At 44.9% G+C, this 14,559-nt stretch overlaps 1 protein-coding gene across 2 annotated transcripts in view; it reads right to left on the bottom strand.

The window, feature by feature from the left end:
* Positions 1-8,663: 8,663 nt before the first annotated feature.
* Positions 8,664-14,559, bottom strand: part of neto2a (neuropilin (NRP) and tolloid (TLL)-like 2a) — a 39,227-nt gene continuing 33,331 nt past the window's right edge. For both annotated transcript variants that reach the window (XM_085991514.1, XM_085991516.1), the window contains one exon: positions 8,664-9,869. In XM_085991514.1, the coding sequence (XP_085847640.1) occupies positions 9,286-9,869 (584 nt within the window). In that variant the 3' untranslated portion in view covers positions 8,664-9,285. The remainder of the gene's footprint in view (positions 9,870-14,559) is intronic.

Below are 14,559 nucleotides of genomic sequence, written 5' to 3'. Positions count from 1 at the left end.
GGACATGGTATACGAGCAGTGCATGAAGTCTCAGGATTACCAGGGAAGTTGGTACTGAGATGTGCCCCAGCCCACAAAGACCTGTAGGGGCATTCGACCATCGGCAATGCCCTAGTAATGGCAGTGAATGCCCACTGCTCTGTGTGAGCATGGAATAGTGGCCATCTATGATATCTCAGAAATCTATGATAACTCCTCCCTCATGGTTTTTAAAAACAATTCTTCAAGTACGTTGAAGCAGGCTATGGCTGTATCTTGCAGTTTATTGCCCAAAATCTACATGGCAGAAGTGGATCCATTCATGAATGATATTCTTAATATAGTTATGGCCTGCATAAGTGAGGTACCCACTGAAAATGCCATTGATGTTTTCAGGTGCTTAATGATAGACGACACTGCAGGCAATCTAACCTCAGCATCTTCCAATGCTGTATATATGGAGGCAAATGACTGTTCAATATGACCCTGTGTTCTAACAGCCACTACAGAAATATGTGCAATTTAGGTGGGGCAGTCAGCATGTTGGACCTCTGACATGAACCAGGTGGCCCCCCAACAACCTCTGCGACTGTTACCCTTTCATCAACGGTGCTTTATGCCTCACACATTTCCTTCCTCCTCAAAATCAGAGTAATCTCCTGTGGGGTATCTGCATTAGTGTCAGCTTCAATTGGGATTGGTAACAGTTAGTGCTCAGGTGAGTGGTACACTTTGGGTGTGTATTGTGAACCAATACATTCTCCTTGCTCTGTGAAGAGAGCAGATGAAATATTATGAGTAAATAAGTGCATATATCCATCTAGGTATTGTATAGCCATTGCTATAAAAACAAGCAATTTGCAATTGTCATTGAACCACTTCCCTCCAAAATTGTGCACCACAGCCGGATTAGCACACATTTTGTCATACAAATTGGTTATGTGGCTCATTAGTTGAGATGGGAGCATTAAAAGATCATTATTACTTCTGCGTGTTCATTACTGCTAAAACAAATAGCATTCTCCGAAATCACATTTTTCGAAACTGTACATTCCAACAATTTCAATAGTAGATCGCTAATTATAATGCGACACATGCATTCTTCCCAATTTCATCAAAGATGAAATATAGCCCCTTGTGTTTTAACACTTAGATGCAAATCAGGTAAAGCGAGCTTTGAGCCCAATACACTCATATCAAAAGGTTGAAGATTGTGGCCCATAAATTTCTAAATTGTCTGTATCACATCAAACATCAGAGGCAGTGTTCATGTAATCAATTAAAATGATGCAGAAAATTAAAAAGGTAAGAAAATTTCTGATGGAAACTTAAAAGAACTACAATTTAAAATAAGGAGGAAATGCTGAAAATAAAATTACAATTATTTCTACGACTAAAACAAACCTGATCAATAGTCCACTAGGTTTGGAACAGGTGTTGGAATTGAAGCAGATGACTACAGTCCCTAGACTGGGAATTTCTGCTGTGCTGGAAGTATGTAAGCGGGGCTTCCGCCACATGTCCAGTGAATTTACAGCAGTATAGTGGGAGCAGCTCTAAGGAAATTCCAGGCCTGTCGTAGTTTCCATTCAATTGTATCATTTATTCCTATTTGTTGTGTTCTTGTGAGCTGTGTGAGAATCAAAACAATTACGACATTTTTTTTATAAGGTATAAATTTTGGGGAAAAAATCTGAAAAGACTAGAATAAAAATATTGAGAGCATAAAGTAATATCTAATATATTACATCACTGATCAGTGGACAGTAGGCTTTATGCCAGCAGCACTTGAAATACTTGAGAGTAAAATTTGGAGGTGAACTTGCGACTGCAACCTGCCAATCATATCCACCTCACAGTAGCTAGCTTCTGTTGGATGTTTGCCGTGGCTCAGTGGTAGCACTCTCCCCTTTGAGTCTTAAATGGTTGTTGGTTCAAGTCCCACTCTAGAGACTTGATACTAGGCTGGCATTCCAGTGTAGTTACTGAGGAAAGTGCTGCACTGTTGAAGGTGCCATCCTCTCAGATGAGTCATTAAACTGAGGCCCTGTTTGCCCTCTCAGGTGGATATAAAAGATCCCACAGAACTATCTCAAAGTAAGAGCTAGGGAGTTCTACCCAGGCCAATATTTATCCCTCAACCAATATCACTAAAACAGATTATCTGATCATTATCACGTTGCTGTTTGTGGAATCTTGCTGTGTGCAAATTGGCTGCCACGTTTCCTACATTACAACGATGACCACACTTCATAAGTACTTAATTGGCTGTAAAGCACTTTGGGATGTCCAGAGGTCATGAAAGGTGCTATCTAAGTGCAAGTCTTTATTTTTTTTCTTTTTCATACAGATAACTACCAAAAAAAATTGTTTTCCATAAAAATTGGGAGTCTACTGTATGTATACAGCCTTGTGTGTGCATGCAATGTTGTACATATGTGCATACTATAAAAGAATGTGGCCCCTGGGCTACCTCACTACATACCTACAATGCAAAGCAAGGTTTTATTACACTGCAACCTGTCAGTTTGGCACAGTTGTCGCACTCTCACCTTTGAGTCAGAAGGTCACGGGTTTAAGCCCCACTCCAGGACTTGAGCATGTGATGTAGGCTGACACATCAATGCAGTACTGAGAAAGTGCTGCAGTGTCAGAGCTGCCATCTTTTGGATGAGACATTAAACCTGTGTGTTCAGATGGACATAAACTGTCGCATGGCACTATTCAAAAAGAGCTGGGCAGTTTTCCTGGGGAACATTTATCCTTTAATCAACACCAGCAAGAACAAATTGGCTGTTCATTCATCGCATTGCTGTTGGTGGGGCCTTGCTGTACATATTTGCCTACAAAACAACAGTAGTTTCACTTCAAAAAGTAATTAATTGGCTGTGAAGCATGTTGGGACATTCTGAGAATGTGAAAGGCAGCATATCAATGTAAGTGTTTTTTTCTTTCTTTGCCTCAAGAAATTTCTGGAAGTAAATGCGTATTACTGCGATGCGCACAATTTTGTCTTTTTTGCTTACCATATTCTCTTTGTAGTGCTCTGTAAAGGACGAGAAAACATAAGATTATCACCTGACATTGCTAGGTTATGTGTTTAATATGTGTAAAAGTTAAGAACAAAGGGAAGTAGGAAGAAGAGGAAATGGCCGCAGCATTTGAACCATGAAATTAAAATTGATTTCCTCCTCGAGATCCCTCTGGAATTCCAGCATGCCAGTGAAATAGTGTACCATAAGTGCATTTAAATTAGGCAATTAATATTTATTTGCCAACACAAAGCATCACTTGGCACGGTTGAACAGAATAATGGAAAATACTGAGCCCAGATTTCAGTACCTGTTCTTTCTACCCTGTATCCAATTATCTTCTTAAATTCAGTCAAATGATTCAAATTCTGTACGTTACACTATTCTGAATTATTTTCATAATCATGGAGCAATTATCTGCTGTTACAGGGTGTGTTTTAAAAACTGGCTGTCAGGCAATTATTATTAACTGCCAATAAAAGTAACGTAGATGTCACTTTACGGATGAAGGGGAAGGGACAGATGAAATCTGAAGAGTTTATTCAACTTTGTACTGACCTGATAACTCACAAATGACATACTCATCGGTGAATTTAGTCCACAAGTAAAAATATTCTTTATTTTTTACATTCAGCCGATATAACAGTCTATTTATACCACAGGTTTATTGTTATTTTTTGAAACTATTTTTAAAAAGTGTTATTCATTCTATTTTTGATTAGCTGTAATGAGAACTGCTGTAAGGGAGGAGGGGCCTATAATATTCCTTTTTATTTCACATTTTTGTCTGATTATATTTTTGTGAATCGGTTGTATAAATGCATGTTGTTGTTATTGCTGTTGTTCTTGTTATTCTTCTTCTTCTGAGCTCTTACCTCTTCCCAGAGAGGAGATCCACCAATTTAGAATCCATTAAATAGTGAATAATATTTCAAAAGGATATTAGTAGAGTGCTAATGACTAATGAGTTATGGTTATGGAACTAATTTCAATTTCTGTCTCCATTACCCATCCCTCACGAAATATAACAGTGCAGTTGAAGTTAAGCATCAAAGTGTCGCAATCCTATTGATACTACTCTGTGGGGGAGAAATTCAGTAGTGCCCAGGAAGGGGCGGTAACTTTTAAGAAGTTGGAAGTTTAGCGCCAGGCGCTAATCAATCTCGCTGCCCGCTAAATTCAGTCTCAGCACTCAAAGAATGCCGGGGAACGCTAAATCAGGCACTAATGGCGTAGGTGGGTGGCGTTAGGCTCCAAGCGATAACGAGTATGAGGAGTTGTGTAATCGGGAGTGAGCACTGGCGCAGGCGCCTTCCAGCCCGTAAAGGGGAGGGTCACTGGAATCGGCACACCAGCCCCCAATGATTCGGGGAGTGCAGAACGGCGATATGCTGTGGGATGAAATTCAAAGTCCTTTGACAGACCGTAACACTTCGGGGATTAAGCAGCCTTTATTTGGCTGCAGATGCATCCTGCGCTCTCCGCCACTCATAACTGGCCTTTGGAACTGTTGCTCCGAATTCGCTGGATGTTCTAAAGATCGAACAAATAGGTTTGCAATTTTTCCTTTCAGGGTTCAAATGTAAGTTTGGTCTGAACAAACACACAGGCAACAGATTTCGCGTACAAAGATTTATCTTTAATAAATGCTTAACAAACACTGTTCATTATTTAAAGTACAATTCCAAAATATAAGACTCACAACTTATAGTGATATTACCCCGATGTGGTCCGAGGTGATCAATCTCTGTCCAAACCTCTACGTAGGGTTTCTGTCCCCAGGTTCCTTGTGTTGAGTGTTGCTCCTAGGTTCTCGTTCCCTATCAGGGGTTTTCCCTCCTGGTTTATACTATTCTATAATCTGTCCCATCGCTTTGGTTACACATTTGTTCCTTTTTTTCCTGCGCCCTGATGATTAGTTTATCCTATTCTACAACCTGTCCCATCTCCTTGATTAGATTACGTCTTACTTCATCCATTTTCTCCAATTGACCCATTGTTTGTTAACTGGCGTCTGTAGTGACCTCACCTGTGTCTGATGAGGTTACCTATGAGTCCTCTGTTCAGAACATTACTGAACCTCTGCATTATTTACCCACTATCCCTTACACATGGTGACTCCTTCATTTTATTTCAGTTTTCTTACTTAGACACTACTTCTTCCATTTCCACAGAACGGAAGTTCCTTGACAGCTGGGATGCATCCCTTTAAGTAGCGTCCCGCCAGCCGGCTGGTTCACTCCCCCGCTCCCTGGTGCTGTCGGCGCGAGGCGGTAAGGTGGGGGCTGTTACTGAAGTTTGCAGATCAGGCGCCCAGCTCGCTGATGTCATGATCTGCATGGCAAAAGGAACCGAGGCACTAACTGTTATCGCCCCCGCCAGGCGCTAATCTACTGAATTTCTAGCCCTGTATCTCAGCACTTGAGCTAATACCATTTTGTACACTGGCAGCATTCATTACACAATATGGCCTTTAATGACATTCTGAGATAAGGAACTAAATAAGGAAATACACTGCTAACAGGCTGAGAGTAGAGAGAAGGAATTCTTGGTATTAGATGCTAAGTATAATAGGAAGTAATATGTCACCTATATGAGACCTTTGCTGATGTCTTGTCGCTTCTCCACAGTCTTATAAATATCATCAATCCTCAGTCAGGCTTCTGCACGGTGCATCTTTCAATGGTGCAGTGTTCCACCACAAGGGAAGGGAAATTCAGCACTGTCCATTCCACTTATCAAAAGAATCTTGATGGCATTCCCTTCCCCTGTTTGTCCACTATTTTTTCACTATTTGGTTGCTTGCACTATGTTATTCCCCCACCAAGAGAGCACGTAGGTGACCTATCAGTCCTCACTACCTCTTCTCTGGTTTGTCACCTTCACCCGCCCCCTCACAAACACCCATGATCCAGCTGAGACCCTACAATTATGAGGCAAAACCATGATCTAGCGTTTCACAGAATATAACATTCGTTTCCCAGCAATCTCATCCTGCTCAAAAATCCAAGAGGATTTTCAACTTATAGCTGGTTTCGAAAAATGGCCGATAGGCCTCCTAATTCTAAGTGGAGAACTTGCTTGCCCGATCTCTGCTAGAAATGCGCACAGTGCCATTTTGAGTCGGGTGCATTTTTGTTATCCAGGGCGTCCGTCTGATGCCTAATACATATATGCAAATAAGGGTCCTGCGCCTGTTACTGACATTTTCCAACTTCCTCAGCTCTGGATTCGCCCATTCTAAAACCTGCTCACAAACCTTGGGGCGGAACAGTCAGGAGGGATGGTGTACCAGTGTTATTTAAAGGGATCCTCAGCTGCAATTAGTTCAGGATCTGGTTGCTCATTTTTAAATGCTACTGGGCTTTTGTGCCCATTTCTGCTGAGTTGGCTGATGTAGCTGAGTGCAAAACTTGTGGCAAGGTTTCTTTTGTAGCTGGAAGAGAATTTCTGCCCTTGGGCTTCTGCACAAACTTCATCTGGTAACATGGATGTGCTGCTCAATCTGCCATTGTAGTGGAGGACCAGGAGCAAGAAGAGCAGAAAGGAAGAGTTGGGGAGCCTTACCCCAGACGAGTTTACAGGACAAGAACATCGTTCCTCCAGTTATGTGAGGAACAGTTTGTCCAGTGGCTCTGATTCTCTACGGAAGCTGTAGAGAGCTAGGGCACTTATTGCAGTAGCAACTGGTGCCCATCACTGGATCACACACTCTGAAGGTGCCCGGATTTCCATGTCTCAGGGTCATTCCAGGCTGCAGCAGGTGAGATAAACAATGTTAATCAATTTGCGACACATGCCTGCATCAAATCCAATGAGTGCACTTGAGATGGCCATCGTGGGTGAGCTTGTGGACCTTGGACCTGAGAGGGCCTGGCTGCAGAACCGCAGCAGCTTGGCTACGGCTGGGGCAGTCTGATCCAGCTTACTTTATAGCACCAACACAGACACTGGTTGAAGGAGTGATGGGGAGCATACATCCTGCCATCCTGAAAAAGGAAAGCATATGCCTCTTCTGTGGAGCTATTGCCACCTGCATGAGGCTGGGTCTCAGCACTCCCATTGCTCTGCACGAGAACCAAGTGTAGGATTGATTGGATGGTTTAGATGCCCCTATTGATGCTTTCCTTCAAGATGCAGGAGGCATTGGAACCCTACGCTTGAATGACAACAGTCTGAGTTTCCATCGAAGATGTTAGAGTTGTTACCACAGGCTCCATAACGGAGAGCCTCACTGCAGTGTGCAGGGAGGTTACATGCTCCATCGTTGACTGCAGTGCTTTGATGTCATGTGCAAGGACCTCATGTGAGTTCGAGGTGGACTACTCTACACTGTCTGACACAAGCTCCCTGGCAGACAGTCCAATGCATCAAGCAGTTGCTGGTGCCCAGCTATCAGTCTTTTATAGCCCTAGCAGCCTTCATCTGTACTGTCTACAGCAGCGCTAGGACATGAGCTTGCCCTGTGGTAAACTCATTCCTCTGCCATCCTTTCCCCTGCCCATGTTCCTGTGCACTTGTACTTGGTGATTCTCCCAGTGTAGACCCTTGTAACTGACTCAGATCAGTGGCAGTTCAAGGCAGTACCAGATTGCCATGCATAGTACGTGAGGGAGAAAGTTCAGTGAAAAGCAAAAAGGGTCGGATGGCCAAACGCCCTGTGGGACATATCCTCCAGCCTTGCCACCTGCAAATATCTGGTCCAGAAGAAAGTGCGTTAGCGTGTGACCTGTTGAAGGGTTCTGAAGATGAGCTTGTCAGGCTAGTACAGTTTGGATGGTGCGTGAAAGAAGCCGCAGGTGTGGGGCAGCGAGGGGAATAATTGTGAGGCGGTACAGAATGTGCAGGTGGAAGTTGAAAGAGGTGCAGTGCAGTGCAGTGAAGTGTGCTGCTGTGATTAGAGGAAAGTGATGGGAAGCAGGGAAGACTTGTGAGTGCTGGGGCTACAGGTGGTGCAGGGCTAAGCGGTGAGTAAGATAGGTGGGAATAGGAGTCTTATCTTAGCAGCTCTGGTCAAATCATTGAATTTTTTATGGCACTATGCCAAGTTCTCAGGGCAATGCTTACCGCATGCATCTAGTCAGCCACCTCTGCCCACCATTGCAGGGCTACTTGCCTTGGCACCCTTCTCCCGTCATCCAGAAACAGGACCAGCTTCTTCCTGCAGACCTCCTCTACAAGGACCTCCGGAGAGCTGTCTGAAAATTTTGGGGCCTTTGCAAGTACACATTGAGAATGTACTTTCCAAGTTTAAGATCACACCATGCAGCAAAGTGCACCTCCCCTTTAAGAGGTGCAGGTTGCCTTTAAATTGCATTACTTCTGCCCCAATTCGCTCTCCCTACCCACCAATGGACGAGCTGCCAATAACCAGTGTGAGTATACCCATCATATGGAAATGAGGCATGAACCTTAAATGGTTCATGCCTCTCTCCTGCATCATCGGTGGGCACCAGAGGCCCCACCCACTTTCCGTCACTCCCACTCCCACCCCCCCCTACCCCCACTCCCACTGTCCCCTCTTTCAAGTGTCAGGATTCCACACAGCTTTTAAAAGTTAACTCCCATTTACCAAAATAAGTTACTAAAATATTACATTTTGCAAAGAGGATGGATAATTAGGTTGTCGATAGTCTGCACAGAAAGAAATAATTTTACATTTCAACAAGCTTTTTATTTGAACTGGCAAATACATAATCCTGTGAGTTCACTAATGGTAACTTTATTCATAGTGGTGACCTTATCTAAATAGTGTGTTAAATTAATGTGTAAAAAATAGGCCATGACAAGTAGAAAATGTTGCCATTCAAAACCATAGTCTAGCAGGGTCTAAAAATTCAATGCTTCTTTTTAAGTAAAAAAAAGACACTTGAAAGGACTTTTGATGTAATTGCAGTGCTGCTTTTCATACTTCAGTTAAAAAGCTTCTCTCCAGTGGACTGGAGCAATTAATGGGCTAACAGCAGGAGACCAAAGAATTAAACCTTTAGCATATTTACAGTAAATAATTATCAACCAATAATACAATATTAGCAAGCTTCAGAACACAACCAGAGAGTCTGTTATTAAGAATTGTTGTCGACAGTTCGTCTCACAGAAATATAGTCAATCAGAAGGGTCAAGGAAAGGTGACCCCAGTTCCACATATCTTGTCATTGAGCTGATTATTGGGGTATATTAAAATGCCAAATGAAATGTCAAAGTGACAGAGCAGCATTTGCAAGAGACAAAGAGACCAAAAGATAGTGCTCAGTAACAGCACAGCAGTTCCACTTCAGAAGTCAATGGACATTGAACGCTGAACAGTGTCATTTCTGCCACGTATGTAGATTTCAGGAGGAATCTCCTCCATCACTCTGTCTTCTATGACACGTTCTGGACTGTCTTGTGAGTGTTTTAAAGTATAGCAGCTTTTCTTGAAGGTGCTATTAAATGTTTTCATTGGCTGTGGCTGAGAGAAGTCATTCCGAAATGGAAGGTCCATTGTGCTTAAATTAGTCCTGCTTTGCTTTATACTTGGTGGTTGTGAGCCGCAGTGGTGGTCGTGGATGCACCTGGAGGCATTGGATGAGGAGCGCCTCAGTTTATGGTAGTTCTCAAAGTCTTCAGATAAATCAGCCAAATCTGCCGTTATTTCTTTGTCTCTTAACGAAAATAGTTCATAATGAGGAGGATCGAACACTTCCTGAAATCCTGATTTGTTAAATGCTGCTTTGCGAGCCAAAACCTTTTTACGAGGTTGTTTTACTTGCACTAGTACAGAAATGACAAGAAGAACCAGGACAATTCCTGATGAAATACCGATGATTGTTCCGTGAGTTTTGGTAATCTGGTGAAAAAGGCCAGGCTTTTTCTTTTCTGCAAAAGTACAAATATCCAAATGTGTAAACATTACCAATCTAAAAATATTCACACCAGTGCCACTTTGAATACAAATAAATATTTTTGAAAAAAAACTAGAATAGCTAGTCCTGGCCGAACCACAGCTTAGCATCTGACCTGCACAGTGCTTCTTCTTCACAATTGTATCATTTGATTGTAAATGAATTCTGGCCTTTCATTTTTTTCTATATTTTTTGTTTCTAACTAGCAGTTATCATTATAGGTTCTTCTAAAAAGCAGTCCACTACCTAAATCTATAAACTTGCTAGAAAAAGCATGTGAATTCTGACAAGCTTATAAACCAGTCAGACCTAATAACCATTCCATTTCAATGTAATGGCCCATCTTTCTGCATTAAAAATCTCTTCATTATTTTCTAATTTACTTTATTTGCAGCTCAAAGGATAATAGGAAAATATACAGATTTACAACTCTTTGAGGACTTAGGCAAACTCGATTATTATTATTACAATACATCAGTTATTTCAGAAACTGCTAATAATTCTGATCAAATTATGTGGTGAGGAAATATCAGAGCTCAGTAGGAATTCTAAAGTCTGTCATTATCTTTAAGTCTAGTTCTATAACAATTGCACATTAGCATTTAAAGAGCGCTAACATAAAGCACTTGAAATGTTTCTGATGAAACCACAAGCCCTGATTTTAACTCGAGGCACAAATTGGGTGGGTAGTGGTGTGGGGGGGGGGGGGGGGGGGGAGGGGGGAAGTGGTGACGAGCCCCCAATGCCAATGAGGGGCCCGGGAGAGTTGAACTCCTGGTCCTTATTTTAATCGACGGGCCGACCACCCTATCGTGTTGGGAAATGGGCAGCCTGCCCATTTTCGTGGGGCCATTTCCAATGTGGTGCCTGAGGCCCATTTAAAGCAGGAATGCACCTCCTAAAGTGAGGTTGGATACCCTGATGCCAGATTTTGCTGTTATAGTGCTGGAAGAGGGACTGTTGGGAGAATGAGTTACAGGGCTCCCCCAAGGTTTTCTGATGCTTCCCTGGAGGTCCTCGTGGGGGAGGTCAGGGCAAGGAGGGAGGTATTGTTTCCCAGCACCCGCAGGAGCATAGCCAGGGTAGCTATCCAATAGGCCTGGACAGAGGCGGCTGAGAGGGTCACTGCCAGCAGCATCACCCCCAAGACCTAGATTCAGTGTAGGAAGCAGTTCAATGACCTCAAGAGCAGCAAGGGTTACAGCTCTTGGGCCTAGAAATTCGCTATCGCCGCGCCAGGTCTTTAGCGCCTGAAATTTAGCGCTCTCCCGGATTCCCGTAGCGCCCGCCTGAAATTCAGTTGCGGCGCCCCAAGACGGAGGCGGGCGCTATTGCAGGGTTTGGCCGCCTCGCTTGGGGCGATGAAAGTCAATTTCAGGCGTCCAGCTGCCGCTGCGGCACCCGATGCGGTGCGGCAGGCTGGGGTACTGCAGGCCTCCTCCTTCTCTTAAGGAGGAGCTGCCTGCAGCCGTGAGATCGCCGCTGGATTCCCCCGGCAAATGAGCCCGGCACCACGGAGAAGTGCCAGGCTCGCGGGAGTCAGACACCAATGCCGCGGGGGGGTGGTGCAGGAGTCCGGGGAGGGAGGTGCGGCCAGGCGGCCGCCGGGAAAGCAGCCAGCCGCCCCTCCACCTTTATGCGCCGGCCTCTCGGAGCTGCAAGGCCCCGTTTTTCAAACGCTGTTTGCGGCCGCTACGGGCGAGGCGGTCGCAACTGAATTTGGCCGTCGGCACGGAATCGCGTTGGAACCGGGGCGCTGCGCATACCGATGACGTCATCGGTGCCGGCGCAGCGCTACCGGCTAACGTCGATTTTAGGGACCAACTGAATTTCGGGCACTAAAAAACTTCCGGCGCAAACCACTCTTTAGCCAATAAGTGGGCGCAAACGCGACTGAATTTCTAGGCCTTGATTTCTCCATCTCTCTCAACAACACCTGCAACACTCCTTTCACCCCCTCCCCCACCACTCGCAACAGTTCTCTCACTCCATCACATTCTTCAACATACAATCATGAGGGCTTGTTGCAAAACCTCTCTTTCTCATTCCAAACACACACACCTCTTCCTTTGCTCTCTTCACATCACACACTCAATCCAATAGGGAATTCAGGAGAAACTTCTTTACCCAGAGATTTGTTAGAATGTGGAACTTGCAACCACAAGGAGTAGTTGAGGTGACTAGCGTACATGCATTTAAGGGGAAGCTAGATAAACACATGAGGGAGAAAGGAATAGAAGGATATGTTGATGGGGTTAGATGAAGAAGGGTGCGGGGAGGCTCGTGTGGAGCATAAACACCGGCATCAACCTGTTGGGTCGAATGGCCTGTTTCTGTGCTGTAATACTATGTTATACTATGTAACAGCATTTTCTTCTTACATTTTACTACTTGCACAACCAGAGTCTCCTTCCTCACTTCACATTGCACACATTTGGCTTTCTCATTCCACCTTGCTTCTTCTCCAGCTTTCAGGACATGCACTATAGCACAAGTGCCACATATCTCCACTTACCTTTTCAACAGCCACTCACTACCTCTCACTCTATCTTTCTGCAGGACAAGAGAGCAAATAATGCGATGGATAGCAGCAAGACTGGGGGAGGAGTATTAGGCATCATAGCCCTTACCCAAGTGGAGTACAAAGCCCTGGAGATTAGTGGCACAGGGAAGGCAAGGGTGTCTATATATTACTTGTAACCCTTCAATCACCTCAGCAAATATTCAGCATGCTTCACAACTCGAAGCTGCATTCTGAAGACTGTCATCTGCTAATATACAGCCTCTCAGTACCATCCACCTCGTCCCCTTTTTCTTTCCTCCTCTAGGTCCTTCTCAACACTTGGGCCCTGCTGAAGACACCTCGGAGGAGGACAATCCTGAGGATGCACCGTCACGCACTCCATCCCTTTCAAGTACCAGCACAAATATTGGGACTTTGTGTGAATGAGATAGAGGGGGCTGCACATGGTGGAAAACCCAGCACAAGTGAGCAGGAGCAGGTACTGGTGAGACAGCCCAGGAGAGAACTGGTTAGAGGGTGAGGTCCTCTCCCAGCTCTGCTGAGCAGGACAGAGATGAGAACTTCAGGGGCCCAGCCATGAAAAGAAAACTGCTTGCCTCTCACAAGAGGTTAAACAATGTATTGGAAGGTCTGCCACGGAGTTTCAACACTATGACTGAATATATGGAGAAGTCCACTGCCGTGTCAGCATGTCTGCTCCTTTACTACCCCTCAACAAATAGCCACTATGGTGCCAAGATGTCAAATGGACCAGACTGCCCTCACAGCAGTCAAGGTGCAGCAGTCTGCAGCCGGGCAATCACAGGCTCGAGCACCCAGAATTTGCCAGCCACAAGCATCTCTAGTGTTTTAACATGAGGAACAGCAGCCTACCACCGGCTTTGCTGAGGAAACTACGGGACCACATCGTAGGAGTAGTAGAGTCAGTAAGCCTCCTCATAAGTAGGAAACCATGGGTTGACATTGACACAAAAAGAAAATACTGCAGATGCTGGAAATCTGAAATAAAAACAGAAAATGCTGGAGATACTCAGCAGGTCAGGCAGCATCTGTGAAGAGAGAAACAGAGTTAACGGCCCCGATTTTCCTGGAGCCGTCAGGCGTGTGGGGTTTCAGGCGTGTGTTGGGGGGGGGGGGGGGGAAATCCCGATTTCAGGGGTCTCGACACCATCCCACCCAAAACCCGCCTCCACGTAAGTTTCAGGGGAGGCGGGTACCCACCCCGCACTGGGACCCGCCGACCCGAGGCGGGTAGGGATTAGTGCCAATTAACTGCCTGTTAACAGGTAGTTAACAGGCAGTTTTGAGCCTAATTCCTATTTTGAGGGGTGTCGTGTGGGATTCCCGACGGCTCCAAACCACGCCACGTTAGAGCAGGCGGGCCGTCGGGTTGAAGGACTTGGAGGGGTCGCGATGTTGGTGTTCAGGTGAGTGATGGGTGCATGAGTGCAAAGGTAAGTGTATTTGGTGTATCTAAAGTGTGTAAAGAAGTTTAAATTACCTGTACTTACCTTAACAGCCTTTCCTCCGCTAGGTTTCGGGAGTCCATCACTCAGCCGGCACTGAAAGCAAAATGGCTGCGATCTGTCAAAAGTGACAGCCTTCAGCTTTCATTGCCGGTGAGACTTCTAACTGAGTCTGCGTAGAAGGACTCAGGTTGGAAGCCAGACTGTCAGTGTTTGACAGCTTCAAACAGCTGTGAAACACTGATATTTCATCTGTCAAGACCTCTTGACAGATGAAATTTCAGTCTGTGACGTCACCTGTTGCCGGGTGGCCCTTAATTGGCCTGCTGAGCCCGCTGGGCGGGCTTAACAAGGTCAGTCAAGGGAAAATCGCGCAGATTGGCCGAACGTCGATGTAGGCGGGACTAAAACCTGAAAGTTGTAGTCCCGCCTCCTTCCCGACAGCTTTATGAAAATCTACCCCTACGTTTCAGGTCGATGACCTTTCATCAGAGTTCTGCTCATCGACCTGAAACGTTAACTCTGTTTCTCTCTTCAGAGATGCTGCCTGATCTGAGTATCTCCAGCATTTTCTGTTTTTATTTCAGGTTGACATTGACACTTAGGTGAGAAATTAATTGAAGGTAATTATTGTGCTGGGAATTAAATTGATCACCTTAATCACATTTGGCACT

This window comes from Somniosus microcephalus, chromosome 6, assembly GCF_052327205.1.
Source record: "Somniosus microcephalus isolate GS21.2 chromosome 6, FLI_Smic_1.0, whole genome shotgun sequence".
Lineage (NCBI taxonomy): Eukaryota > Metazoa > Chordata > Chondrichthyes > Squaliformes > Somniosidae > Somniosus > Somniosus microcephalus.
The sequence above is the reverse complement of the archived record's forward strand: the minus strand, read 5'-3'. Positions and strand labels throughout refer to the sequence as shown.